Source organism: Amblyomma mixtum, chromosome 4 (genome assembly GCF_055824585.1).
Source record: "Amblyomma mixtum isolate Tamu chromosome 4, ASM5582458v1, whole genome shotgun sequence".
Classification (NCBI taxonomy): Eukaryota; Metazoa; Arthropoda; class Arachnida; order Ixodida; family Ixodidae; genus Amblyomma; species Amblyomma mixtum.
In genome coordinates, this window is record NC_143015.1 from 22,875,841 (window position 1) to 22,901,975 (window position 26,135).

General features: G+C 47.8%; 1 protein-coding gene across 1 annotated transcript; it reads left to right on the forward strand.

The window, feature by feature from the left end:
• Positions 1 to 10,650: 10,650 nt before the first annotated feature.
• On the forward strand, positions 10,651 to 20,886 carry LOC149345877 (TNF receptor-associated factor 6-like). The gene is made up of 3 exons (XM_089585991.1): positions 10,651 to 10,920; positions 13,871 to 13,990; positions 20,878 to 20,886. Exons 1-3 carry the CDS (start codon positions 10,651 to 10,653, stop codon positions 20,884 to 20,886), a joined length of 399 nt encoding a protein of 132 aa, XP_089442117.1.
• Positions 20,887 to 26,135: the final 5,249 nt, after the last annotated feature.

Here is a 26,135-nt window from a genome sequence, read left to right on the forward strand (position 1 = left end):
ATTGTTTATTTTGGTTATCTGGCTCAACAAGTAATGCGAATAAGAGAACAAATATAAACAAAATTAGCTTAGTGAGGCCCAAAATGCGCATTCAGGTAGCCACCGTCGAGTTTGACGGGCCCCATGGTGAAATAGCAGTAGTCAAGGCACGCTTTATGGCTAGCACTCTGCACTGGAAATTGCAGTCTTGTCATAGCTAATTTTTTATTTACTTATCTGACTCGGGCGAGTAACGCAGTAACGCAGGCTGCGGACGCGCGCCTACTCTCTACGCCAGTCGCCATCTGTCGGCGCGCGCGGCCCGAGTGACTGCGGGTCGCGCCGGCGCCGCGCATAGAACGCATGTTTACGTGTTCGCTTCTGCCGTTTTGTGCTCCATCAGCTAACGTATGAGGGTGTGTGCTGTGCGTCACTACTCACATTTGCCTTCTTCCAGACAGTGCTGCGGTTATCTTGTGCGAAGTTACTCGTTAACGTGACATCCGAGGGCAGTCGACCAGGTAGTGTACCGACTGGAAACCGGCACTTCGAAGCAGATTTCTGCGCTGTCGTGTCGTTTGTTGTCGCCTTTTATGTGCGATATCATCTATGATAATTTTATGCATCAGAATATAGATCTATTGATTTGACTCAGTGGAATAGTAACTGGATAGGCGAGCTGCAGACTGAAGGTTGTCCCGACGGAGCGCGTGTTTTCGATCACTAGTACGTGTTCGGCATCCTTGCGCTGAGCTTGCTCTTGTTCCCATTAAACACATTTCATGCACAGGATTGTAAGCACGACCGCTACCGAATCCAGCTGCTTTTTCCGCACACATGTCAGAGGTATCTGGGGGGTAAAGGTTTATCTATAGTATCTTTCTGCTGTTGGTATCTACCTTAGCTTGGTTTGGTTTATTAAGGTTTTACGTTCCAAAGCGACTCAGGCTATGAGGGACGCCGTAGTGAAGGGCTCCGGAAATTTCGACCACCTGGGGTTCTTTAACGTGCACTGACATCGCACAGTACACAGGCCTCTAGAATTTCGCCTCCTTCGAAATTCGGCCGCCGCGGCCGGGATCGAACCCGCGTCTTTTGGGCCAGAGCAGAGAGCCGTAACCACTGAGCCACCGCAGCGGTGCGGTATCTACATTATTCATAGTGTCACGTTGTAGTGACGGCAGTCCAGCAGTCAGGAAGACACCAACCAGTCTTGGAAACGAAGCTCTTTATTTGGGCTGACTTGCGCCCGCAAAAGAACTGAATCACTCGGCGGCGGCGTAAGCAACAAGCGTGCTCGTCGGTCGTTGAACTACGAATGCCCGCTGCTCGCGGCATCGTTCAATTTAAAGCCGGCAAGGAAACTTCGAGATAACAGGTCGAGATCATCTAGAGTAATCTAGAAACAAGTAGATGCAGCTGTTCATGGCTGTGAACAATCGAGATTAGTCCGGTCGCTTCTCGCGTCACGAACAAAAGTGATAACAACCCTTTCCTGCAGCCTTGAGCGTGAACGAACAAACACTACAAATGATACGTGGCAATAGGAAAATATGCGCGATTTCATTACATTTTCCACACTTAGCCAAACGCCTACGCAACGCTCTCACACGCGGCGAGAGCTCCTGAATAACATAACGCGACTTCGGACCTCAGAATTAGTGAAAGCTGGATTAGCTGCTCATATCTATTCAAGCTTTTATAAATTAAGCGAAAGTACGTTTTTATGCACAAGGTTGCATACACCATGACAAAATGTGTTTTCTGTTGGCGCTGCGACTCAGTTGAGCTCACAGCGGTAATTTGTTGATAAACTGGCGCGGTGACAAGAAAGCCGTTTGTGGAAGTGGGGGGGGCTTTATGGCCGGCAGGAAGGAATAAGAGTGCATGGGAATTGGAACTGCATACTAGCCGCACACCTAATTCTTCATATTGAATAAAAAGTTTCTTTGCGGTGGAGCACCAAGACGGAATTCGATATAAGCACGAGCGCGTTCTAAGCGCCGGCGCAATTAACCTGAATGTCAAACTAAATGTCATTAAAACGCGTCAATGTTATCGCTTTGATAACGTAAATACTTCCTGCAACACAGCCACGCAGCGGAAGTATGCTCGACAATGTTTTTTAGCGCCCGAAACGCGGCTATATGCAGGCGCGGCCGCGGAACTGCCGCAGCCCCGCAGTCCCCAAAGAAACGCCCGCACCGCGGCGCGCCAGTCGGTGCAAAATGGCCGCGCCCAGGAGAGGCTCAAAAATGTTGCGCCACAGCCTCCTCTATTTATAAATAGAGGAGGCTATGGTTGCGCGAAGGTCCGCCATCATGTTCTAAGCTGTGCGGGAAAGCCACTTCTCGTACGTACAGGGGCTGCGTAGCTCGCTGTGTAGGGCGCTTGGGCTTTTTTTTTCTCCTTTAAATAGATTGACTTGATGGCAAGTTTCTAAACGTAACGCTGAAAACTGATCTGTGATTTGCCCAGGGTGTGCATATAGCACGAAAAAAAAATCGCCAAAGGTTAACAGCAAATCGTAATCATGACAAACTGACGAAAAAAGACTGCAACGGCCTGCGAGTTTTTTTTTCTCTCTGGAACTAGTAATTTCAGAAGAACAAGCAGTTCCGTTCCAGATGAGACAGCGTCTGTCCCATCCTGTCTTCCTGCGTGCACGTCTTAAGAACAAAAAGAGTATAGCGATGAATTACTTTTCTTCACAACTAGCACAGCCGTGTGTTCTGTACGAGTTATGCGCGGAAAATACGAAAACGCATCTCTCTAGAATCACATTAAAATAATTGTGCAACTTGTTGTAGGCAAGCAGACTAAAGCAATGGGAATGCATTGAACAAGGCGAGTCTGTCATAACGAAAAAATTAACACTCAATTGCTTGCCCAACACATTTCACAAAATGTATCCCGTTGCTAAATGCAGTGATAGTTCGGATCTTTAAAGGACCTTGAAAGTACTCTTACACGTAGATCTTATTTAACTTTCCTCATTTTTTATCGAAAAGCACTATCGTTTCACCTTAGTTATTAAATTGCAATAGTTGTTGATTCCTGTGGTAGGTTTTCGTGCCTGCTTCATCCTTATTGCTCGGAAAAACTAATTTAATGTTCCGCTTTGCATTTTTGTACTCCTTCTTCGTAGATTCGGCTTAGTTCGCAGTATCAAGACATTTCGCGATTCCTGGATTTTTTTAAAGCCGGGGTTATAGGCTGATTTGCTGTCTTCTAGCTGAAATTATTCGCGGCATCAAGATTTGCGACACTTGTTTACATGCCATTTTTGCCTATCCTATCGTCACATCTCTCACTTAATCCTTTTTTAGATGGTTTTTAAGGGCATTTTTACTAAGAACAATACTTTATAGCGTAGGCAGACAAATGGTTTAGGGGGGTTTAACTGCCCAAAGCGACTCACGCTATGACAGGGAACAGTACATGACCTCTAGAATTTCGGCTCCATCGAAATTCGACAGCCGCGGCCGGGATCGAACCCGCGTCATTCGGGTCAGCAGCCGAGAGCTATAACCACTAAGCCACCGCAGCGGCTGCATAGGCAAATTAAATGTTTATGCAGGTGAGACTGGCATCGAAATGTAGCAAAACTTTGCATGGAATTTGCTTCTTGAACATTCATTGTCCCTTATATTTCACCTCGAACCATCACTACAGAAGGCTCGAAGCAGCAGTAGAGTAAGCAGAGCCTGCCCTAGTGAAGGGCCAAAGAGTTGCAGATGCAGACTGTAAATTCTGTACAATTTTAATGCCGTGATATGCTACAAATACTTCTTCGAGGGACAGGTATAGGCTTAAACTAGTATCCATAAAAGGACACTAAGTGAAAGATATAGACAAACAAGATTTTCGTTGCCTGTTCCTTATTTGATAATGTGTGTAAGTTAGAAAAAAAAACTAGTGATTTGTTCAAGGTAAACAAATGTCGACAGATGAAAAATGTTTCTACCAATACAATTCTGATCTCGCTGTCGAAACAGGCAAATGTTGGTTGTGATGGCACTGGTAGATCGTGAAACATGTTAGAAATTTTTATTTATTCATCAGTACTGTAAGCCTTTCAAAGCCGGAAACAGGAGAGGTTCATTCTCAAGAGCCACTTGAGGCGCCGACGCACTTCGGCCGCCGACCTTCCACATGGCACTGCGTAAAACGCTTTGCTGTTTCCCTGTGCGATTGCTGCAGTTTGGCGCACTGCACCCAGTCATAGCTGACGAGTGCATCCGTCACTGCCACTTCAGAACACCAAACCTGACGCCGCAGGTGTGCACGGAAAACAAATGAATGTAGCCGACGGCGCGGGCACACATGAGGCGTCGAGCTGACAGCTCGCTCGGCGCTGCACCTGTGAAGTCAGCTTCTCCGCGGAAGGTAGAACACATGACGTCACGAAAATCATGTGACCGCCTCTCGGCGAATGGCGTTCGGAGCGGCGAGGGAAAACAGACGCGCAACTCTACAGTCACCGAGGGAAAACGCGTTTCGATAGCCTGCCAACAGGCTTACTTCGCGACGACGTCATCAATCCTGGTAAGTACTGTCGAACGTTTATTTGCTTGTATTTTGTAGAAGGGTGAGGAATTACTTATGCTCATGTACATTTTCACTAAAATAATTCAATTTCGTCATCGTCTTTCCGTGCATCTTAGAATAAATATATGCAGACTAATTGTCATGGTGCAAATTGCGTAGCACCCTTATAGGAGGTATTCACATGACGTCATCCGCAAGGGGCGCTAGCGGCCGGCGCGGCATTCGCCATGTTGGTGGTCGCGCGCGCGGCCGCCGCAGCCAGCCGCAGCGTTTGAATAGCTGGTGATGGGTGAAATTTGAGTGTATTTCGCGTCTCGCCGCGCGTAATTTCTGTCCGACCCATGCCGCCGCGTGACTGAGTGAATACTCCGTGAACTGTGCGAAGTAGAAAAGAACGGGCACGCTCAGAAGGTTCTACTTTGTAAAAAGGTCGACCCCCCCCCCCCCCCCCCCCCACAGGAATGCGGAGGCACCGGCATGGTGTGCGATGTATACAAGACTGCTACCGCGCGTTGAATTCACCGGTATCGAGGCCCACCTTGCTGGCAGGCCAAGGAATTAAAGGATATAAACCTATGAGAGGGTGCAATTACTTGACAAGCGGGTGAGTCCAAGAGCCGTGCTGTGGGTGCCGACGTCCGCGGTGCCGACGGCCGAAGTGCCGTTTTTGAAGAGGTGAGTAATTCGAAGGGTCTGTTCACTTAGCTGTAGCTTAACTTGTCATCTCTACCTGCTGAAAGTGACGTGTTACAACTGAATCTAGCGGAATGGCCGCACACTGCGTTGCTGCGAAAACGGTCTTGTGCATACGAAGCAGCGCTACGTAGCTACAGTCAAAACTGCAAAACATTCTCGCTGTGTCTGCCGTTCGTGCTGCGAGCGCATGGCAGTATTTGTTTGGCCGTTCTGTCGGGTAAATAAGGCAGCTATGACGCTTTGCCTTTTTGCTGAAAGACCGTACGTCTGAGAAGCGTCAGCAGTTCGCGGACTACAGCTAGGCGCTTGAATTATCAATTTCTGCGGTGGCAGTTCTGGAATTTCGGTAATTAATCATGCTGTTTATCCACGATGTGCCCTGCATGACTAGCTGACAGTTATCAACTGATATTAAAAGCTGCAAGTCGTGTACGTTCTTGCGTGCAGCGCAGCCAGCCAGTTTTGCTGCCGAGTTGAGGCAGCTCGGTTATATCACGGCACAGAAGAATTCTGCTGCAAACTTCATGCACAATACGCGCTCCACAAGGATAAGTGGTCGCTGACATATTCAACAACGTACAAATATGTTACGGATCACTAACAGTTCAGGCCGGGTACCGCACTGCGCACCGTGACACTGCGCGAGCTGGCCTGAAACAACCGCAAACATGGCGCGCCTGCCGCGACGACGCTCGCGCCGTCTGGTAGCGCGGCCTCAGTGAATACCTCCTATATCTCCAGCAATAAGTTTTGGGCGCGAAGCTTTTACATGTTTTCGACGCAGTCGCCTTTCATCAGCTCTTGACGGCGGGTGTACAGGGTCAATCACACTTAGAGGGAACAAGACTCCGCGTGGCTTGCGACCAACCACCACTGCGACAAAGCCGGTAACAAACCCGTGCAAAGGGGCACATGACACGAAGCACCACTTCGAGGTCCCTCTTCTCTTGCGCCACTGTGCATTGATTCATGAACGGGTTCGATGCAAAGGCACTCCGCAGGCACGCGGCCACGCGGAGCCGTGTTCTCTCTAAGTGTGATTGACCCTGTACGTTGCAAATTGCATGCAACCTCCAGCATGAGTGCAGCTAATAGGGCATTTAAGCTTCAGAGGTTGAGTCCTACTTTCATTTACGAACCTTGATGATTGCTCTGAATGGTTTAAATCTAAAAAATAATTGAATTGGAGACCAAAACTTTCTATGATGCGGCCCAATGCCATTTGGCAATCTTTGTTCCAGACGCACGTGGTTCGGGTGTGCACCGAGATATGTGAGACAGTTACTGCATCATTTCCTTTCCTCAAAACCAATTTTCAGTTCTTTCTCCAAGCCGCTATAGCCGTTCTCAAGCTTCACCCGCAAACATTTTTCTATCGCTATTGCACGTCAGTAAACCCTCAAAACAGTTAACAACTTGCAAAATTGCCGCTGGCTTAGCAGATATTTAAAAAAAAAAGATTTTTTCCCCAGTCTGCGTTATGAATTCCTGCTCGGCCCACAAAAGGGGAGATGCGTCAGTCGATGCCGAAATAGATTAGGGGCTTCTCCCACCTTCCTTTTCTAGAAAGAATGCGAGACTGTTGACTGTAAATCGGAAACCACCCTTCTTGAGAATCTGACGTATATAATTTTGCAAGTTGTTGCAGAAAGAAACGCATGATCTCAGTGCGCATGCGCCTTTGTTGCACGCAGGCGCTGCGATAAGGAGCTAAACTTTCTAAATTCAGCCGGAATTTCTCTAGCGCCAAAAGCATAATTGGACAACTTTCTCTTCAGTTTATTTTTGCTTGCGAAAAGTGTTCCAGGCTCATAATATTAGTGAATAATTGGTAGCACCACTGCATGCATGACAGGTGAATAAAGATACCCTGCCTCTTCTTTTAGAACCGTCAATTATACTGCGTTTCGGTTTCGTATGTCTTGCTGATTTCAGCAGCATCATCGTGCCCCTTTGAATCAACGCCGGAAGAACGCTGCAAATAAAAAAAGAATAAAAGAAAACTAGGCCATTTTCGAAGTTGGAGCTGCGCGCTACTTCCACTGCATGTTTGATATGTGCATCAAATGAGGAGCCTACAGTTTGGTCTATTTGTAGGGCATGCATGTTCTTCTGTCAAGTAGCATGAACGATTCTACAATGATTTAGAGTCCAGAGCTTGTGTTATTCATTCTTCTATTTATTTTCTTGGCCTGTAATCTGTAAATCAGCTGCTCCGCAAGGTTTCTTTTCCAACCAAAAGGTCTCTTCTCAGACGACACTCTGGCATACATTGTGGAAACGAAGAGTCAAGTTCCCCCTTCTGAGGAAACTGGCTTGTAAAGATGGCCCCGAGAGGGCAGTCAAAAGAGTACAGTGGTACAGTATAGAAAAGGGTATTGCAGTCAACCTTCTGTAGCACTGCAGTAGAGGTTATAGGCAGGAAGTGGAAGGAAGTGGGCCTTTGTTCCTATGCCCAGTAGTAGCTAACTCATATATAGCATTCTAAAAATTTTTCTGCTGAACAACACCGTGCCTTCAACTTCCTCGCTTCCGAAACTCTTCTTCCCCCACACTCTTAGCCCGAACACGGAACCCACTCACCATAGCACTGTGACAAAGGACGATCTCCCTCCTTCTCCTGGCTAGGCTGCTGCAGGCAGAGTGCGATCATCCGCAGTTTTCATACGCTCGAAGACTGAGTGTACCCAATATGTTCGAGACCTTTTTTTTTGGAAAACAAATTTGCGGAGAAGACGACTTACGGGTTTCCGCATATGTTCAATTAAAATTTATGCATTAAATGTGTGTACCTCCCCGCATGTTTCAACGATCTTTTTTTTTTCTCACACAGGTTCACTTGGACAATGGATGCCATCACGACGTTGACAGAAGACTAGTGAGAATTATGCTGCCATTTTAAACTCAATACGAAATAAACCTTGTCGTGCGTACTGGTGTACTGTCACTGGAGTGCAAAACTGCCTTCTGATGTGCTGCACGGCACGCCACAAACTTATCGCACTAACACAAACATAACCAGGATTGTGGAAGAAAAAAATGTCTGTGAACTGCACGTAAATGAGGTAGTTATCATGCCTTTTCAGCGAGTAGCTTTGTTCTGTAGGTGTATGGTAATGCTGCGTTTAGTTGCAATGTGAGTTATACATTACAGCTGATGCACCGTTACCACACACTTACATAGGGAATTAGTTTCCAGGCCCAAAAAGTATCACAGCGAACGCGCCTGTGCCTTACTTTCGAGAAGGTGTATCAATACACTGCAATTACGGGATAGCCTACAGTCCTCTGGACGGTAACGTTACCCTACCAAAAGAGGCGTAAGGATGCACCTCAACGAGCAAAACATACACACTTACAGAGCAATGTTACGTCCACTGATACGGTGCAAAGTTGCATTTCGGGAGCGCTGTTATAAACTGATTAGGTAGGTTTACCTATAGCCCTTGCGAGGGTAAGTTTACGCTTAACATTACCCTTTCTAACACGGTGTAAGAGTGCACCTGAAAAGATCAAAATCATATCCTCTTGCAGAACAACGTTACGCCCATTGATAAGGTGTAAAGTTGCACTTCAGGAGCGTTGTAATAAGCTCATTTGAAAGGCTTAATTGTAGCCCTTGGGAGGATAAGTTTACGCTTTGAGATCAAGCATAAGCTTATTCCGAGTGGGTGCAAACATGCACCAGAAAGTAAGGCATATGTTTGCACTTTCTCGGCCTAAGCGTCAGTCTTTCTGAGGAAGGGTAACGTTAGTCATAAAGGGCTTATATTTGCACCTGATCAAACGGAATAACATTAGTCCTATTGCAGCCTAAACTTTACACCACACACACTTAGTCCCCCGACGAGGGTGCAAATTTGCACCAAAAGGGGCTCGCCACAGCGTCAGTGGATTTACCCCCTTAAAGGACTAAAATCACACCTTTTTTTCTTAGAGTGCACGCTCTTCCTCCGTCTCCCCGGCTCGCCGCCTTCTCTTGGTTTTTTTTCCAACGCCGAGCCCCGGGCTTCTTTCAGAGCCGCCCAGCTGACCTCGTTTTCTCCTCTGCCCCGGCGACTCCCTCTCCCCTTCTCCACTGCCCCCCCCCCCCCCCCCCACACACACACTCGACACGGCGCATGCGCACATCGGTTGCAGCTCGGTTTCGCCGGCGCGCTGCGCCGCCGGCAGCAGCAGCTGCTCCGCACCACGTGAACAAGCCACATGACCAACCACGTGACCAACGGCGCCGCCACGGAGCTCAAGCGGGGCTGGCGTAGTGTAGCTCTTGCTACAAAACATTAACTAACTAGAGCAAACGTGCCTCGGTGGCTCAGGGATAGCACGTCTGACCCGTGATCCAGGGCCCTCTGGTTTGGGTCCCATCTCATCAGAATTTTCTTCTCTGTGCAATTATTTACTTTACATTCTTACTTGCCATAATGAGGTTTTAGGTTGATATTGGTGAAAACAGCGCGAAAGAAGAAGCCCGAAAGCTGTTTTCACCAATATCAGAATGGACCAACTAGCCCAGCAAAAAGTTCTGCTAGGTTTTAGGTTCGTTGCTACCTTATATTCCCTATTTATGTGATGTTTTATTCACCTTTCAAACTCGCCGCTCCCCGTCTGACGTCACTACTTTTAGATCAAATCGCATTTTCTCGCCCGCCGTCGGGCTCTTCGCTCAACGGCACCTTAAGCGCTGTCGAAAACAGATCGGACAAATAAGTGACAGAAGGTACACGAGCATTTCAATAAAATGTGTTAAAACTAAAATACCCAATAATGTGTCGGAATGCATGTGAAAAAAAGAAAATTTCGACTGAAATATCGTTATCTGCACATCGAACTTTGTTCCGCCTGGTTGAATTTCCGAATATACGCCCGGTTCTTGCAGCGTACATAATTACAATGGGATAAGTTTCGGTGCAAATGCAGTCAAAAAGGGGCACTCCGAATTTTATTTACCAAAAGCAGAAACAGAAAGTCTTGGTACGGGCTTTCAGTCTGCCTGAAAGTCGTTTCAAAATACACGCCAAAAAAACAATGCGCCATGTGCTCTAGATGTGATTATTTCTACGTAAAAAAAAAAAGTCAGCGCAAAACACAAGACAATGACAAGAAAGGTGGACAGGACGCCGCGCTTTATCAGTGGTTTTTGTGGTGGTTAGCGCGTTGTCCTGTCCACCTTTCTTGTGATTGTCTCGTGTTTTGCGCTAACTTTTATACGTAGAACTATGCACCGACTAGCCCAGCAACAAGTGTTACATATGTGATTATTTCACCACACGCTGTGACAGCGCATCATCCAGATATCTTTGCGATTGTAGCCTCTGTGACGCGTTGAAAAAGAGAAGAGCGCATTTTCACGGGAGGAAGAAAGCAGTTTCTACAACTCGATGTGAAGCGAGCGTGTGTGTTCTGAAGAGGCCTCCTGTAAGCATGCAGTACACACTTGTCGGTTATTCCGCGGAATTGGACTGGAAGCCCCTGCGCTTCCTCAAGCCTCTTCCGCCGAACAGAGTTTGCAGTGCGTGCGGATTGGTGCGCCGGAAGTCCGCCCTGCTTCCGTGCACCCACACGCTGTGCCAGTCCTGCTACGAGCAGTGCGCTGCAGAAGGCCCGCACGTGTGCCCGCTTGACGGCTACGAGTGCCAGGACGATGAAATCATCTATAGAGACTTCCCTGCTGACGAGCTCCTCAGAAAAGTGGTAAGCCGCCATGGAAAGTAGCAGTGGCAGCCGTCTTGCTGCTGCGTTCCCTATGTTGGCCAGGATAGCCTGCACCATAAGGGCGCGGTTGCCAGAATACGAGAACAGTCAATAATGGGTCTTCTGCGCTCCGATGGTGTAGATGTGTGCGGTGCTTAGTGCGTAGATGAGCCTTGGTTCACGAGTGAAGTGCAGCTGATATGATTTTTTCTTGCAGGATATGAACGAAGGAACGCTTAATTCTTGAAGTTTCATTGCATGCTGAGGTCGATGATTGGCTGAATAAAGCTCCGAGCAGTATCAGTATATCGCGTTCAACACATTGAAACCACTGTCCCTGCCCTCAAATGGCGCGCATCTAAATTTGCGTCGGTTCGAGGCCTCAGACCACTAGACCAGCGGTGCAGTTTTCTTTTTGGCCTCATTCGATGAAAAAAAGAGCTTTGCTCATTAACCTCATAACTTAAATAAAAACGTTGCATTCGGCTACAGTTTTACATTCTCACGCCATCAATAGCCTCACTTCCCCGCATGTAATTTTGGAAGAGCGTTCGGAAGTGACCTTTTCAACGCAGAAGGGAAGATACCTTCTGGTACAAAACTTACCACATACCTTCAAGATACCTTCAGCACCCAAAAGCGTTGTGCGGAGAACAGTCTTAGCCGAACAGTCTTAACAGTACTGTACATGCGGGGCAGTCTGAATGGCACAAAAAGTTCACGGAAATACTAGAGCCTCTAAATACGGTCGGCGCCGCCGCGGTGGCTCAGCGGCTACGGTGTTCGGCCGCTGTCCAGAAAGACGCGGGTTCGATCCAGGCCGCGGCGGTAGAATTTCGATAGAGGCGAAATTCTAGAGGCCCGTGTACTGTACGATGTCAGTGCACTTAAAGAACCCTAGATGGTCGAAATTTCTGGAGCCCTTCACTACGGTGTCCCTCATAGCCTGAGTCGCTTTGGGACATTTATACCCCCCAAAACCAATCTAAATACGGTCGAAAATCTTAGGTTGCAGAGAGTGGCGTTAGTGTACTTCTTACGATTCCGGTGAAGCACGTGTCATAGAACACAACGCCACAGCTGAGCAACAAGCAATGATTAATGACTTCAGGAAGGTTACGCTTGTCACTTCCAGGATTCTTGGACATCAATTTTGAATACTGGAATATTGCAAGGTACTGTACTCCATATATAGAAGGTAACGGTCCATTCTACAAATGCGTAACGAAATCTTTCTTCTGAAGTTTCCTTATTTAAGACTGCCATAGAAAACCAGTGGGGATTGTTCTTGACGATAGCAAAAAAGCTAACAGCAAAAAAAAATAAAGCAGGGAAGATCTGCGAATATATTGATCTTTATAGTCAACTCTTCAAAAAAATTCATTCATAAATTATAACACATTGATAAATGCCCTTGTCCGGAATTTATGGGAATGGGCCTCTAACTTCTTTACGTCTACGACGTTATAAATCCAGTGCTAATAAAAATAATTGCCCTATGGTAAAGCTGTCAGGTATACAATGCAAAGAGCCGAAGTACTCTACACGAGCGACACCCAAATGGTATGTGCCTAGGATGAGAACAAATCACGGCTATCAAATGCTGAGCTACACCTTCCCGTATCAATTAAATAAGGAGTCCGAATTCATGTACAGCTAATGCTAAATCTGTTATTTATTTTGTTTGTTTGTTTGTTTGTTCTTTGAAAGTGCTCTGAAGTTTGTGTACCACTGCAATGCCTCTGTGGGGTGCGTCGGCCTCGTCAAGCCTTTCACTAGCTTTTTGTCGACGCACCCAACAACGACATGATGTTAAATAAACATGATTCTGATTCTGAACCTCAAGTTATATACAGATACCGCATTCGCTAAAAATTATGTCCAGGGGTTAGCATAACTCCTGTGAGTAGGTTGACCACGTACCGTGCTAGAGGTTTGGTCGGAGCTTTGATAATACTCGACGCTACTTTCAGCGCTAGTAATAATTATCACACACAAAATAGAAAGTCACAATTCATTAGCATCATCTTTCTCCCTCGTCATTATCCGCGTGTATTATGATCGTTCTACGCGTCCCTTGCTTGACGGCAGTGTACGAGTACACGTAACCGGCCAACCAACCTGAGTCATTCTAGAGACTGGAATCTTCTAAGTCTAGAACAGAACCTAATTTCAGCGCCGGAGTAAAGGTGCTCTCGTGTCATCGACAAAAGCAGCATCTTGCTGCGGCGTACTAACGACAGAAGGTGGCCGAACTCGTCACTAAATTAGAGGAAAAAAACCGCCTTAGGTAGCCGAGACTGATTGAAGGAGTGTGCTCGGTAGCAACTTCGAGTTGTACTGAAATGTCGATTTTTGGGTGGAAAAGAAAGGTTGGTGCGTACTCTTTTTGAAGAGACAGGCCACAATATCTGCACACGCTGTACCGCTGTAATTTCACTTTCAAAGCCGGTTTGAAAACTTTGAGCAAGTTACCCAATGCTGCCAAGCCAGTAGATTTAATAATAAGGGAAATAACACGACGCGTTCCCAGTGGAAAGGAAAAAGCATAAAAACAGGTTCCAAAGAAAACAGTTAAAATGACCTACACAGCGATTATTTATTGGCCGCCGCGGTGGCTCAGCGGTTACGGTGCTCGGCTGCTGTCCCGAAAGACGCGGGTTCGATCCCGGCCGCGGCGGCTAGAATTTCTTTGGAGGAGAAATTCTAGAGGCCCGTGTACTGTGCGATGTCAGTGCACGTTAAAGAACCCCAGGTGGTCCAAATTTCCGGAGCCCTCCACTACGGCGTCTCTCATAGCCTTAGTCGCTTTGGGACGTTAAACCCCAGAAACCAAACCAAACCGATTATTTATTGCAGAGGTTAAATTAAATCTACGGGTCACTCAATATTTAATAAATTCCCTCAAACTTTTACTATTATCTAATATATACTTTCGTTGTATTTTCAGGTCAAGTGCTGGAACGAAGGAAGTGGCTGCCAGTATACGGTGGCTGCTTCAGCGATCGCCCAACATTTCCGGGATGAATGTGCGCACCACTCCGTCTGCTGTCCCAGGTGCTCCAACATGGTTCTTTGCTGCGGAATCGTCACGCACATGAAATCAGGCTTCTGCAAGTCGAAGACTCCTCTTGCGCTCAAAAGCGATGGACCATATGCAGGCGAGAGCGAGACAGCCTTTCTAGCTGCCTGCAGAGCAGACCTTCACGAACAGGCAGGAGAGGTGAAAGAATTGCTGGCGCGAATGTTCGATGAATTCCGCTCGCATGGTGACCGACTCAACGAAATCTCTGGCGCCATAAGCGGCTTGAAGGAAACCGTGAGGAAAGAAGTGGCGACTGGAGCAAATCAAAATCGAGACAGTTTGACTCGAGCTATTCGTGTAATCGAGGCATCTAACAAAGAAGTGAAGACACGCATCACAACAAGCATCGGTACAACTGACCTGTCCGGATGTGTGAGCAGATTACACAAAACAGCCAGGGCTCAATTTTCTAACATGACGAATCGAACACAAAGAAGCTTATCAGAGGTAAAAACTGCAATCCGAAAAGCTAAAGCTTCAACGAATCGAAGTAGCCGGGAGGCACTGAACCGCGTCAGCACAATTCTAAGACATGTACAAATCAGCGTTGCACACTGCGAGTTTTTTGCAAAAAATGTCAAATCACACTATGAGATCGCTATGAAAGAAGGCCGAAGTGACATTGAAAGTGAGAGGGTGTACCTACGCGGTTACTGCATCTCACCTGGTGTCGACTTTGAAAAGGATGGGGATACTGTGAAACTGCATGTTTCCATGTGCTTGCATAAAGGTGCCATGGACGAGTTTCTGACGTGGCCATTTGAGCATACATTCAAGGTGAGCGTCGTACATCCGTTAGACGGCGAAGAAGTGGTACTCCAGGTCAAGCCTTTCCGCTCGCAGCAATTCTTCGAAAGGCCAACGGCATCAAGCAACGAACCTTGTTGCTTTAATCAGTGGCTTTGTGTCGAAGATCTTATCAGTTACGGTTATGTTGAAAATGACCAGATTCGCGTAAAATGGTATTTGCTGCCATGATTCGCGCTTGCACGACAAGAGCTTTATGGTTGTGGCAGCCCCTTCCGATTGGCATGTCTTGACAACAGTTCTATGGTTCCCATCGTACAAAGCATTGCAGTTTCTCTCTTAGTACGCGGAGTCGATTCTGTAACGCTTGTTGGGGACGAAATTGTTTGTTTGTATATTTCTGCACTTCTGTGGTGGCGATGATTGAGAGCATGAATAAATATATTTCTGTCAGAAAAAAACTTCGCGGCATTGAACTGAGCCATCCCGGGTAACCAGTCGGCGGAAGCGCCCGGTAGTGAGCACCCTTTGATGTCCCAATGCCCATTTCTTGCTTCTGAGCAGAAACAGACGCAAAGGAACCTAAGTTTAACGCGTTGATTAGAAGCATAGCGTTTGGTACGTATACTGTACAACCGGCATTCTGGAATCACTAACACATTACACTATCGAAACGTTTTCGTCTGAGCCACGCGCACATAACTGAGCAGAAATTTGCGGAATCTGAGCACTTTCTGTTACTCTTCCGCGTGGTTTTCAATTGATTGCATGGTCTATGGTTCCCGCACAACGCAAAGGTGCTAATGGCGTCTGCATGTAGCCACACCTTAAAGTGTTGTCCGCATAAGTACTCATGAACTGCGTATGTTCCGTAAAGGTCGGAAATAAAAATTGGTACGGGTTAACGTAGTTAGACCAAGTAAACGTGCGAAAGCAGGTGTTCATTCTTCAACTGGAAGGGTCACTTAAGCTCCCGCCGCCTTAAAGGTGCACTGAAGAGGATTCTGAACTTGTCTTTTTGCCGCGGGAACTCGATCTACACGTTTCTAGCATTGCCCTGTGTGGCCGATTTCTCTAATTAAATCAAATTACCCACCGGCTCCCGCCTTTATTTTTTGAATTCTCCCCGTACGGTGGGCGGAGTCGACCAACGCGTGAAGTGCCTTTCAGCCAGCTCCGTGGAGGCTTTGCTTTCGCTTTATTTTGTATTTTAGGTTTCCATGAATAAATAGTTTCATTCGCAGATAATATAGCCGCAAAATAAGCCCGCAGAAATAAAAATACGCGCGAACTATTTGCTACTACGGACTACTACGTATTACTCCGCCGATGGCAGAGCGGCAAGTCGCCACGGGACTGGGTGAAAGGCACTCCACGCGTTGGTCGACTCCGCCCACCGTACGGGGGAGAATTTAAAAAAAAAGGCGGGAGCCAGACGATAAATTCGATTTATTTACGGAAATCGGCCACACAGGGCAATAAGACGAAGTTTCTAAGAAAGCTCGGAACGTGTAGATCGAGTTCCCGCGGCAAAAAGACAAGTTCAGATTCCTCTGCAGTGCACCTTTAAGGGTATGACGTGGTATCAATAGCGGGTTAATGATGTCCATGTATGTAGAATAGTTCATTCTCTACTTAGGATTCACAGATTGCGGCGAGTCCTCACACCACTACCAGCGCAGTGGCGCAGCGGTTAAAGGGATACTGAGGCGGTTTTCGAATCAGCTAACCTTCTAGGGTTTTGAGGTAGTGTCATTGCTGATCACGTCTGTGAAATTATTTTTTCGATTTTGGCTAAAACAGTGGCGCAATCACCAATTAAAAACGCGATGTTTAAATTTCCCGCGCCCCGCGCGAGCACAGGAGAGGGGAACAGCGGAGAGGGAAACGTCGTCCATGTCGGCCAGCGTGACGTCATGTTGAGGAGCCGGGGATGCTTCGGCGCACCCGAGCGCGCTTTCAGCGCGCGTTGTTTCTCGTGCTGCATGCGTTGTTCCTCGTACTGCGCGCGTTGTGAAGTACAAAGCGTGTCAGCCGACCTTGAGAATCTGATTCAACAGGTACTACTCTGCGTTCGTGTCCACGAACAACTACGGCCGCGACTGTGTCGTCTTCCACTGTTTTCCGCAAGATCACAAGCTCGCAGCGCAACCTCTCGCTGCTGTGACGAAGAATTCAAGCCGACTAAAGCAAGCTTACTCTGCTCGAAACACTTTCGTAAGAGCGGCTACAGGCAGAGCTTGTCCTAGTGTGATCTCTGGAGATTTCTGTCGAAAAGGCGCGGCTGAACGATGACACAGCTCCATCGATTTCCTCGCGCATAAAAGACGTGTCACCATTCCGAAGAAGCGCCTCTTTTAAAAGGAGAAACATTCTCACTTAGCCCCTGAAGAAACCTTATAGAGGCTTAAGCATGTGTCGCTCTCCTCTGCTTAGGTGCGGCCAGACCACCTGAGACGTGCTCAGCAAGGCTCGGTTAGTGATTTTATACTCGGTTCGACGTGTCCAAGCAAGCAAGCAAGCAGAGCAAAGCACAATAAAGCAAAGCAAGCAAGCATCGAAGCTCTTCATATGCGGCATCTCGTTTATTCCTAGCTAAGCAATTAAAATGAAAGCGCTCGACGTTGATTTCGGATGCAAATTTGTGGGAAAAATGAATGCCTACCGAGTTTTTGCAAAATAACACCGCAACCTTACTCTATTTCTTCATCAAGTTGTGGCAGCGGGCGAGTTGCAGCTAGCTTGGCTTTTAAACACACATATAGTTGGCAACTACTTCACTGAACCTAAACTGCAAATCTAGGAAGGGCGAACGTTTCCGAGGCAGCGATTAATATTTTCTGGCATCTGCTGAACGCGCCAGAAGTGAAGCGTATTTGGCCGCGTATTTGGCTTGGTTTCCAGGGCACCATGATTGCGTCACTATCTTGTGGTCACATGCCTCGCAGTGCTTGGCCACTGCGCTTCGCTAATTTTGACACCAACTTTGTGCTCCTTCATCGTTTCCTTGAAATACTTTCTTGCCCCAACCTGCAACGCCGGGTGCTGAGAACAGGATGTTTTGTACACAGTGCTTTGGGCCTTTTCTTTAGGATGACGCTCTTCCGGGCGAGCCAGGAGGCGTCCGGTGGTGGTAATTGACTTGAGTATTGTTCGCACCCCTTCCTTTCCGAGAATACGAGCCGAGGTTGTGCTGGCACCTTTTACGCATGGTCTGCATCGCGTCTTTGAAGCTGGCGTATGCTTGTGCTAGGCATAGAATTTTTTGCTTGTGTCTTTTTTGGTTTCAGGTGATACGTGGAATGAGCAAACTGTAGTATCCTTTTCTTCGGTGGTCAGTAAAAAAAAAATAGTCGCCGTATTCGCTTTTACAACGACACGGAAAGCTGCGATCTGCCCTCAACGCAGCGCCGGATCCGCAACGGCAGCTTCTCCAGTCCTCAAAGTGACGTCACGACCTCTCTTGACCAATCACGGGCGGCGGCGCGCCGCGCGGCGTGCCCCGCGGCACAGGCCGCATATTTCGGCTAAAAAAGGCAATTCGCGCTTGTTTTTGCCTTATTTGGATGCGATATTCCAGTATACAGCATGAAAAACTATAGGATGCCGCTGCCAGCCCGATTTTCAGAAAAAGTGCTTCAGTCTCCCTTTAAGAGATGCGCTACTGCACTGACAGGTGGCTGTTTCGGCGCGACGCTCCTCCGAACTCACCCAATCAATTCAGGTAAACTCGGGTATTTACTCTTGTTACTAGGCAACGGCATAAGATCGTACGTGTGCTGAACACGTACGTACGGTGACAAGATACTTGATCGGTGTTGGTGAGCGCACGACTGCCTTCGCACTAAAACACCTTTATGAGAATGACCATACGGAATGTTTTCACTAGGGCGACAACAGGAATAGAAGCAATGACGCAGGCAGCGGTAATTGCCATTTTGAAGGCAGCAGATAGAACGCGTACAATCGTGTACGGGTTCCGTGCTAGTGAGAAGGTAGACAGACAATGTGCGCATATGTTTAGGACACTCTTAAGCGATGCAGGTGAGAAGGGCATGCTATAACGCGGAAAGCTTTACATCTGCGAACTGCCACCTTTTGCTGCACTAAATCCATTGCACTCTTAGTCGAAAACACCATTTAACTGTCTTCAGTGGAGGGAGTAAGATGTGCAGGCGCGCCGATTCTGGCGCTCCACAAATATTTGGTAGGCGCTATTGTGCTTCGCAGACGTCCATCGGCAGAAGGAAGAGTATAGTAAAGAAGAAAGAGTACAGTCACAGCTGACAAACAACGTACAATCCACTGAGCCCTCAGCTTGTGTCCAGGAATGCGAGCTGATTATCTTTAAGAACTATAGTGGCCTTGTTGAGGCACTTGACTCGGTTTTTAGCGATATGGAATGATTCCATAACTTTACGCGTGGTCTTAGCCCTGTGTTTATACAGTTCTATTGTTGTGTTAAAATAGGACGAGCACCCGCTGCACGTGAGACGGTTCTTGACATATTTGAATCTGGGTCGTTTTCGATATTTTTGTTGTGTTCCCGAAGGCGCGTCTTCAGACATCGTCCAGTATGGCCTACGTAAATGGCTCCGCATGATAAACTGATCTGATACACTATGCCTTCATTGCACGCAACGAACTCATTCTCATGGCGTATGGCACAACCCTTGCGTGCACCTCGGTTCAGTGCTTCACGCTTATGATCCACCTTTGGACCTATGCGGGCCAGTTTCAAGGGAGCGGACAGAAAGACATCAACTTGATACCGCTTCGCCACGTTTTTCAACCCATGCGAGAGGCGGTGTACATAGGGAATGACAGCTTAACTTATTACTTTTGTCCTTGTAGTGTGGTTGGCTGGTGTGGGAAAACCTGCTACCTATTCCTTTAGCTAGCTCACCCGAGATGCGCGCCCAAAGTTGTTGCGGGTAGCCTACTTCCGTTCATAGTCACCTGCGCTTGGAAGATAATTTTCATCAGAGGGAAAAACAATTTCTTCAGGGCATTCTGGAGGCACGGCTTGGCTATGTAATTTTTAACTATCTCGGATTGCCGTGAGTTGCAAATGAGGATCGATTTAATTGATCGTGTGTTATACGTAGAGCCAGAAGACATGGGTTTCTTCCACTTTCATCCGTATGCCTAAATACTGCAACAAATCTTCTTTGGTGGTCTAGAATGTAAATTTCCGCCCTGAACCAGATTCCTTAAATACTTACAGGATCTTAATCATGCTAAAATTGAAATTGGAATGATCTGCAAAAACCAGGAAATCATCAACATTCTTGAATGTTTTACAGCGAAGCCCAACTAATGCAATTTACAGGGATCTATCTATATAGCTCAGAAAAATTTCACTTAGTATTGCGTGGGGCGCGCACGGTCGGATGGAGTCCGCCATTCGCGTCGTATTTCATTGCTGCGCTGTATTAAATAGGGAAACCTGAAGCTGATGTCGGCAATTGAGAGCTCTCATTAAATTCGTCCCGTAGGAGATGGGCAGCAGTTGCCACTGATATTTCAAGGCCTTTTTGAGGCGAGTACCTTCGGCCACCAGGGTGAAAAAAATTAGCTGAGGTTTAGCTGTGGTTAAACCGGGCAAGTTGCGCCAAGCAGCAACTGTCTTGCGCGAGGCGAACGCGCGTATTTATTTCCCGTTTTCCTCCCGCTTTCTCTCTCCTCTCTCCACATTTCGACACGTGCGACGAGAGCGCGCGACTAGGCGCGCGGCAGCGGCGGCGGCGCAACGATGGTCCTGCCACCTGGTGGAGCGCGGCTGAAACGGTTACGGCGCTCCATCTGTTTGACCTCGGCCACCGCCGGGAGCTACGCGATGGCTCGAAATCTGGCGCAGTATTGCTTACGCAATAAAAACGAGGATGTGACACGTAGGGCATGAGAGAAACGGTCAGGCATTGGTATCAATGACTGGAAAACGCGACCGGCGATTACTCCTGGCCGGGTGGTGCCCCCTGCCTAGAGTCAGTGCAGGACTGTTGCTTGCTTTCGTGGGGGGGGGGGGGGGGGGCTTAAAGTCTAGGAGGCCTTAGAAAGGACTTTAGCACGCGGCATTGCCTCAACCATCTTGACTCCCTTTCCCTCAACACTTCCGCACACAGACCGAATAGATCTGGTTGGGTGATTAGAAGGCGCGGCAACACTTCTATTATATGCAGTACATTGCAGGTTCTGCAGTTATACTGAACTCTGCTTACACTTCAGAAAACCACGCGTCCTTAAAATTAAAGAAGGATTTACGAGGCGCACACCTCTAGTAAATTACAGCTAAGTTTTATAGCGTAATTTGCTTGCCTTTTCTGCAGCTGAAGGCTCTCGAAATTTATATACTGTTTGGATTACCGCGAATCAACATCTGCTTTAAGATATTATGGTAAATTTTCACTTCGTCCAGTTTAATTTCCAATTTATTTGTTGTGGTGTGGAGAAGAAGAAAATTAAGTGTATTAACGCCTCGCATCCGAAGTTTTGCAGTGACCTCCTTGACAGACAGCATAATGTCATCCGTCGGAGATAAATTGCACGCCACCCGAGGGCTAGAAAAGCAGGACTGCTTTATTAGAACCTCGTGATTTTCGGCCTCTCGAAGGAAAAAACAGGGGCTCGTTACAACATATATGACGGAAGCCAACAGTCACCGAGAGCAACGAGCGTGGGGGATGTTTTTGTTCCTAATTTGTGGTGTTGGTCAAAGGGAGCTTAAAAGGGTTATTATTGTTAAAGATAACTAATTACAAAGCAGGTGAAAAACAACCACATGCCGCCGGTGGGATTCGAACCCACGACTTTCGAAGAAGCCAGCCAGGCTAACTTTTCGTGATTACTTACATTTTTGAATCACTTCATTCAAACTGATCACCACCAATCAGCTAAACAAAATGAAGAAAAAAAAGAAAATGAAAGAAAAATAACACTAAAAAGAAGGAAAGATGAACTACGTTGATTTTTCTAAATGCGCAATTACAAAGAGAGAGCAATATTGAAATGCCTAGTTATCTTTCTGGAAATCAGTCGTATAATAATGCAAATTCTCTTTGCTCCGTTAAACACATCGCCACTGAACGCAAGTTGCACCTGTTGCTGTGTCATTAGTGCGACATGGTGTACTTTGGATTGTTTAAATAAGCACTGTCGATCGAACGCTCGAGCACTGTCATAGTTTGTTCAGGCCGCATGGCATGCAGCACTATGTCCTCCTATGACATGACAGTGGAAACTGCCCAATACGCTCGATCACGGAATCACAAGGCTGCAGTCATGGAAGAAGATTTTAACCGGACCTTCACGAGAGTGCGGCCTGTATATATTTATTATGACAACAGATTTATTGTTAGTGTACCCCTTCCCCTGTCCTTTGTACTATCCTCTCACCCCTTTCCTCTCACTTCTACGCACTGCCTGCTATCCTTTATTTCCGCTGCCCCAGCTCAGGTGCTTCCAGCCGCGATAGCAGATACTGGGGTATCAAAAATTCTTTTACCTTCCATATTCAATGCAAAATAAAAACCACTACTAGTAGTACGAATAAAGATCTTTATCAGCTAATTTAGAACCTTTTCTGCTAGCATTCAGCAAGAACCGATTCGATTCATTTCATTCCTCTTCAGGGCCTCTGGTAAACTTAATAATCAGCGCAAGCATGTTTTTTGCTGCCAGTCTAAAAAAAATTTAATGGGATACAATCCGGCTGATCGTAGTTTACAGAGCGGAAGCTCGAAGTGGAGCCAATGGCAGCGTCCGCTACCAGCTCCCTCTGTCGTTGTTCACGCCGCTGCTGCCGCTGCTTCTCCACAGCAGCCTCTCGATTTCTGCTTCAACAATAGCACGTTTCTTCGCTCTATTCTTCGACAAGGCGCCCTGTCGACGTTCTTGATCAGAATGATCATCACATTCAATGAGCCGTCTACAATACACTGCCGAAGCACTGGTTCTAGCGCGCGAATGCTGCAAAAGTGACGCTAGGTCCACTTTTATTTAGGCTCGTCGCCTACTGTTGCGGAAAGTTTGTCATATATCTTAGCAGTTTTCAGTGCGGTGGCACAAAGCTCATTTCGTTCAGCGCCTTTGTCGCTGTTGTGCCATGATCGCGCCGCTTTGTTTCAATGGCATACGGCACAAATAAATTGAACAAAAGCACAGCCATCAGGACCGGTGTCTTATCGGCGTGAAGATTCGATAGGCAATAGACCTGGCGAAGACGGGTACTAGGGCAGTGCTTTGGGCTTTAAGCCGATAACTCGCGGTCGCCCGTTGAATTAACGTCGACGTCTTCATTGCTAAAGGTTGACAGTCCGGACTGTTAGTAAATGGCGTCTAGCTATCGCCAATTTCGGCTCCATGTTGTTATCTGCTACCCGTATGCTGAACATAAACATAGAAATAAATCTGAACTGGTTTACTCTTAATTCTTTAGGCTGTATCTTACAGGTACTCACCTATGGGACAGAAATGTGTTGGCTAACAAAGAGTGTTCAGCTTAAGTTAAGGACAACGGAGCGAGCTATGGAAAGAAAAATGATAGGTGTAACGTTAAGAGATCGGAAGAGGGCAGAGTGGGTAAGGGAACAAACGCGCGTTAATGATATTCTAGTTGAAATCAAGAGGAAGAAGTGGGCTTGGGCAAAGCATGTAATGCGAAGGCAAGATAACCGCTGGTCCTTGAGGGTAACGAAGTCGATTCCAAGAGAAGGCAAGCGTAGCAGGGAGCGGCAGAAAGTTAGGTTGCTAAACGCCAGTGTACTGCGCGATGTAAGTGCCGTTAAACAGAATTCCTTAGTCATGCCTAAGGAGAGTCTCATTGAGAAAGCGGTTTTATTTTATGACGAATGAATCACCCGATTGCTCATGCTCGTCCGTTTTGCTGTCGACAGCAGTTTTGCAGCGAGCGCTACGTTGCCCTCAGTCTCACCATTTCGCTGTGGGCCTTCGGCGCCACTTGTGCGCATGCGCGAGGAGCCGAGTGACGTCACAGACGCGCAGCTGTTGCGCCGCGCGCCGCACCGCTCGCCTCCGAGCGAGAGATGAAGGTGATGCGGCGGTGGCATAACCAGGAATATACCGTACCTCTCGCAACGTATATACTGGCATAGCTGAGCTAAGGCACTGCCATTTTTTTTCAGTATTACGTAGAGAAATTGGCGTTGCTATGCTTCATCTATCTCATCCATCATGGAGAGGCGCAGAATTGCCGAGGTGAGGTTACGCATTTGGCGTGACTATCATCGGGCACGAAATGTGGACTCTGCCGCAAGAATACGACTCTAAGAGGAAAACCTCGAAGAAATGCTGCGAAAGTTTCCATACCAGCCTAACACGGAACTTTAACTTGCGTTTAGTTTGTTCAAGGAGTGTAAAACGCAGTTTTTAAAATAACTTATTCTGCACATAGAGGAGAGCCTTGCGGTGCAGATACCGATTCCTAGGCGGAATGAACATTTTGGCCCCAATGCTAGCCAAGACAAATAAGAAACCTTGTCTTCCCGGAATTCCATCTGCAGGGCCGGATTAAAAAAAATGGGGGCCCTGGGCTAATGCGCATGTAGGCGTCCCCTTTACAGCCCCCCCCCCCTGCCTACTGCTATACAACTGGAATATCATCATCATCATCATCAGCCTGACTACACCCACTGCAGGGCAAAGGCCTCTCCCATGTCTCTCCAATTAACCCTGTCCTTTGTCAGTTGCCGCCACTGTATCCCCGCAAACTTCTTAATCTCATCCGCCCACCTAACTTTCTGCCGTGCCCTGCTACGTTTGCTTTCTCTTGGAATCCACTCCGTTACCCTTCAGGACCAGCGGTTATCCTGCCTTCGCATTACATGCCCTGCCCAAGCCCATTTCTTCCCCGTGATTTCAACTAAGATGTCATTAACCCGCGTTTGTTCCCTCACCCACTCCGCCCTCTTCCGATCTCTCAACGTGACACCTATCATTTTCCTTTCCATAGCTCGCTGCGTTGTTCTTAACTTAAGCTGAAGCCTCTTTGCTAGCGTCCACGTTTCTGCCCCATAGGTGAGTACCGGTAGCATACAGCTGTTGTATACTTTTCTCTTCAGGGATATTGGTAAGCTACCATTCTTGATCTGAAAGAACCTGCCATATGCGCTCCACCCCATTCTTATTCTTCTAGTTATTTCCGTCTCATGGTCCGGATCTGCGGTCACTACCTGCCCTAAGTAGACATATTGTGACGAAGACGAAGCTGGCAGTGGCGCGGGACGGAGCGCTCGCGCTAGGCCAGCGGCCATTAAATCATCTCTTGTTCATGGTTCACCACGCCTCATTCTTCGGCTGGCCACCACGTTACATTTGGTGGAGGTGTTGGGTACCCTTCATCGCCATCCTGGTCCCGGAGCTTCGGTGCCCTGCGCCGGCCGTGGATGTCGGCCGTGAGTGCCTGGTCCGCGCCGCCCGGCCATGCCCCAGCCCGCCCGACCTGAACCGACCTCGCCGCTCACCCCAGCCCCGTCCCCCGCCCGGACCACAAGACACGATGATCCAAGGCCCGACTGACCCGAGACCCGACCGACTTAAGACCCACACGTGAAGACACCGCCCCCCTGCCCCTGCCGTCCGGTGCGTCCACGGACCTCGGCCGTCAGCTCCTGGCACCCTCCGGCCCGGATGCTTCGTGGACGGGACTCATCCTTCGATCATCTCATCCACTGTGGCGGCCAGCACTGCACCATCTTGTATATACTGTTCAACCCTCCACTCAATATCATCGCCATTTCGCGCTTCTGTTCGTCACCGATCGGGACGATCGCTCGGAGGCCCCGGTAGTGTGACGAAGACGAAGCTGGCAGTGGCGAGGGACGGAGCGCTCGCGCTAGGCCAGCGGCCATTAAATCATCTCTTGTTCATGGTTCACCACGCCTTATTTTTCGGCTGGCCGCCACGTTACAATATTCTCTTACTACTTCCAGCACCTCGCTACCAACTGCGAACTGCTGTTCCCTTGTAAGGCTGTTGAACTGGAATATATCCCGTATGTAATTTTAATTCCACCAAATTTAAAAGAGCGAAGTGCGATCAATGGGATTCATGCAGCAGTGCCCCGCCGCGGTGGCTCAGTGGTTACGGCGCTCGGCTGCTGACCCGAAAGACGCGGGTTCGATCCCGGTCGCGGCGGCTGAATTTCTTGAAGGCGAAATTCTAGAGGCCCGTGTGCTGTGCGATGTCAGCGCACGTTTAAGAACCCCAGGAGGTCGAAATTTCCGGAGCCCTTCACTACGGCGTCTCTCATAGCCTCAGTCGCTTTGGGACGTTAAACCCCAACAAACCAAACCAATCATGCAGCAGTAACGCATTAGCGTTAGTTTTACAGTGCACAAAACACAAACGCGACTCTTGGAACGCG

What these genes read in the sequence shown, in the direction of transcription:
- LOC149345877 (XM_089585991.1), top strand. Translation starts at nt 10,651, where the DNA reads ATGCAGTACACACTTGTCGGTTATTCCGCGGAATTGGACTGGAAGCCC. An exon ending in ACGAGCTCCTCAGAAAAGTG is followed by an intron (nt 10,921 to 13,870) that starts GTAAGCCGCCAT and finishes TTGTATTTTCAG; the next exon opens with GTCAAGTGCTGGAACGAAGG.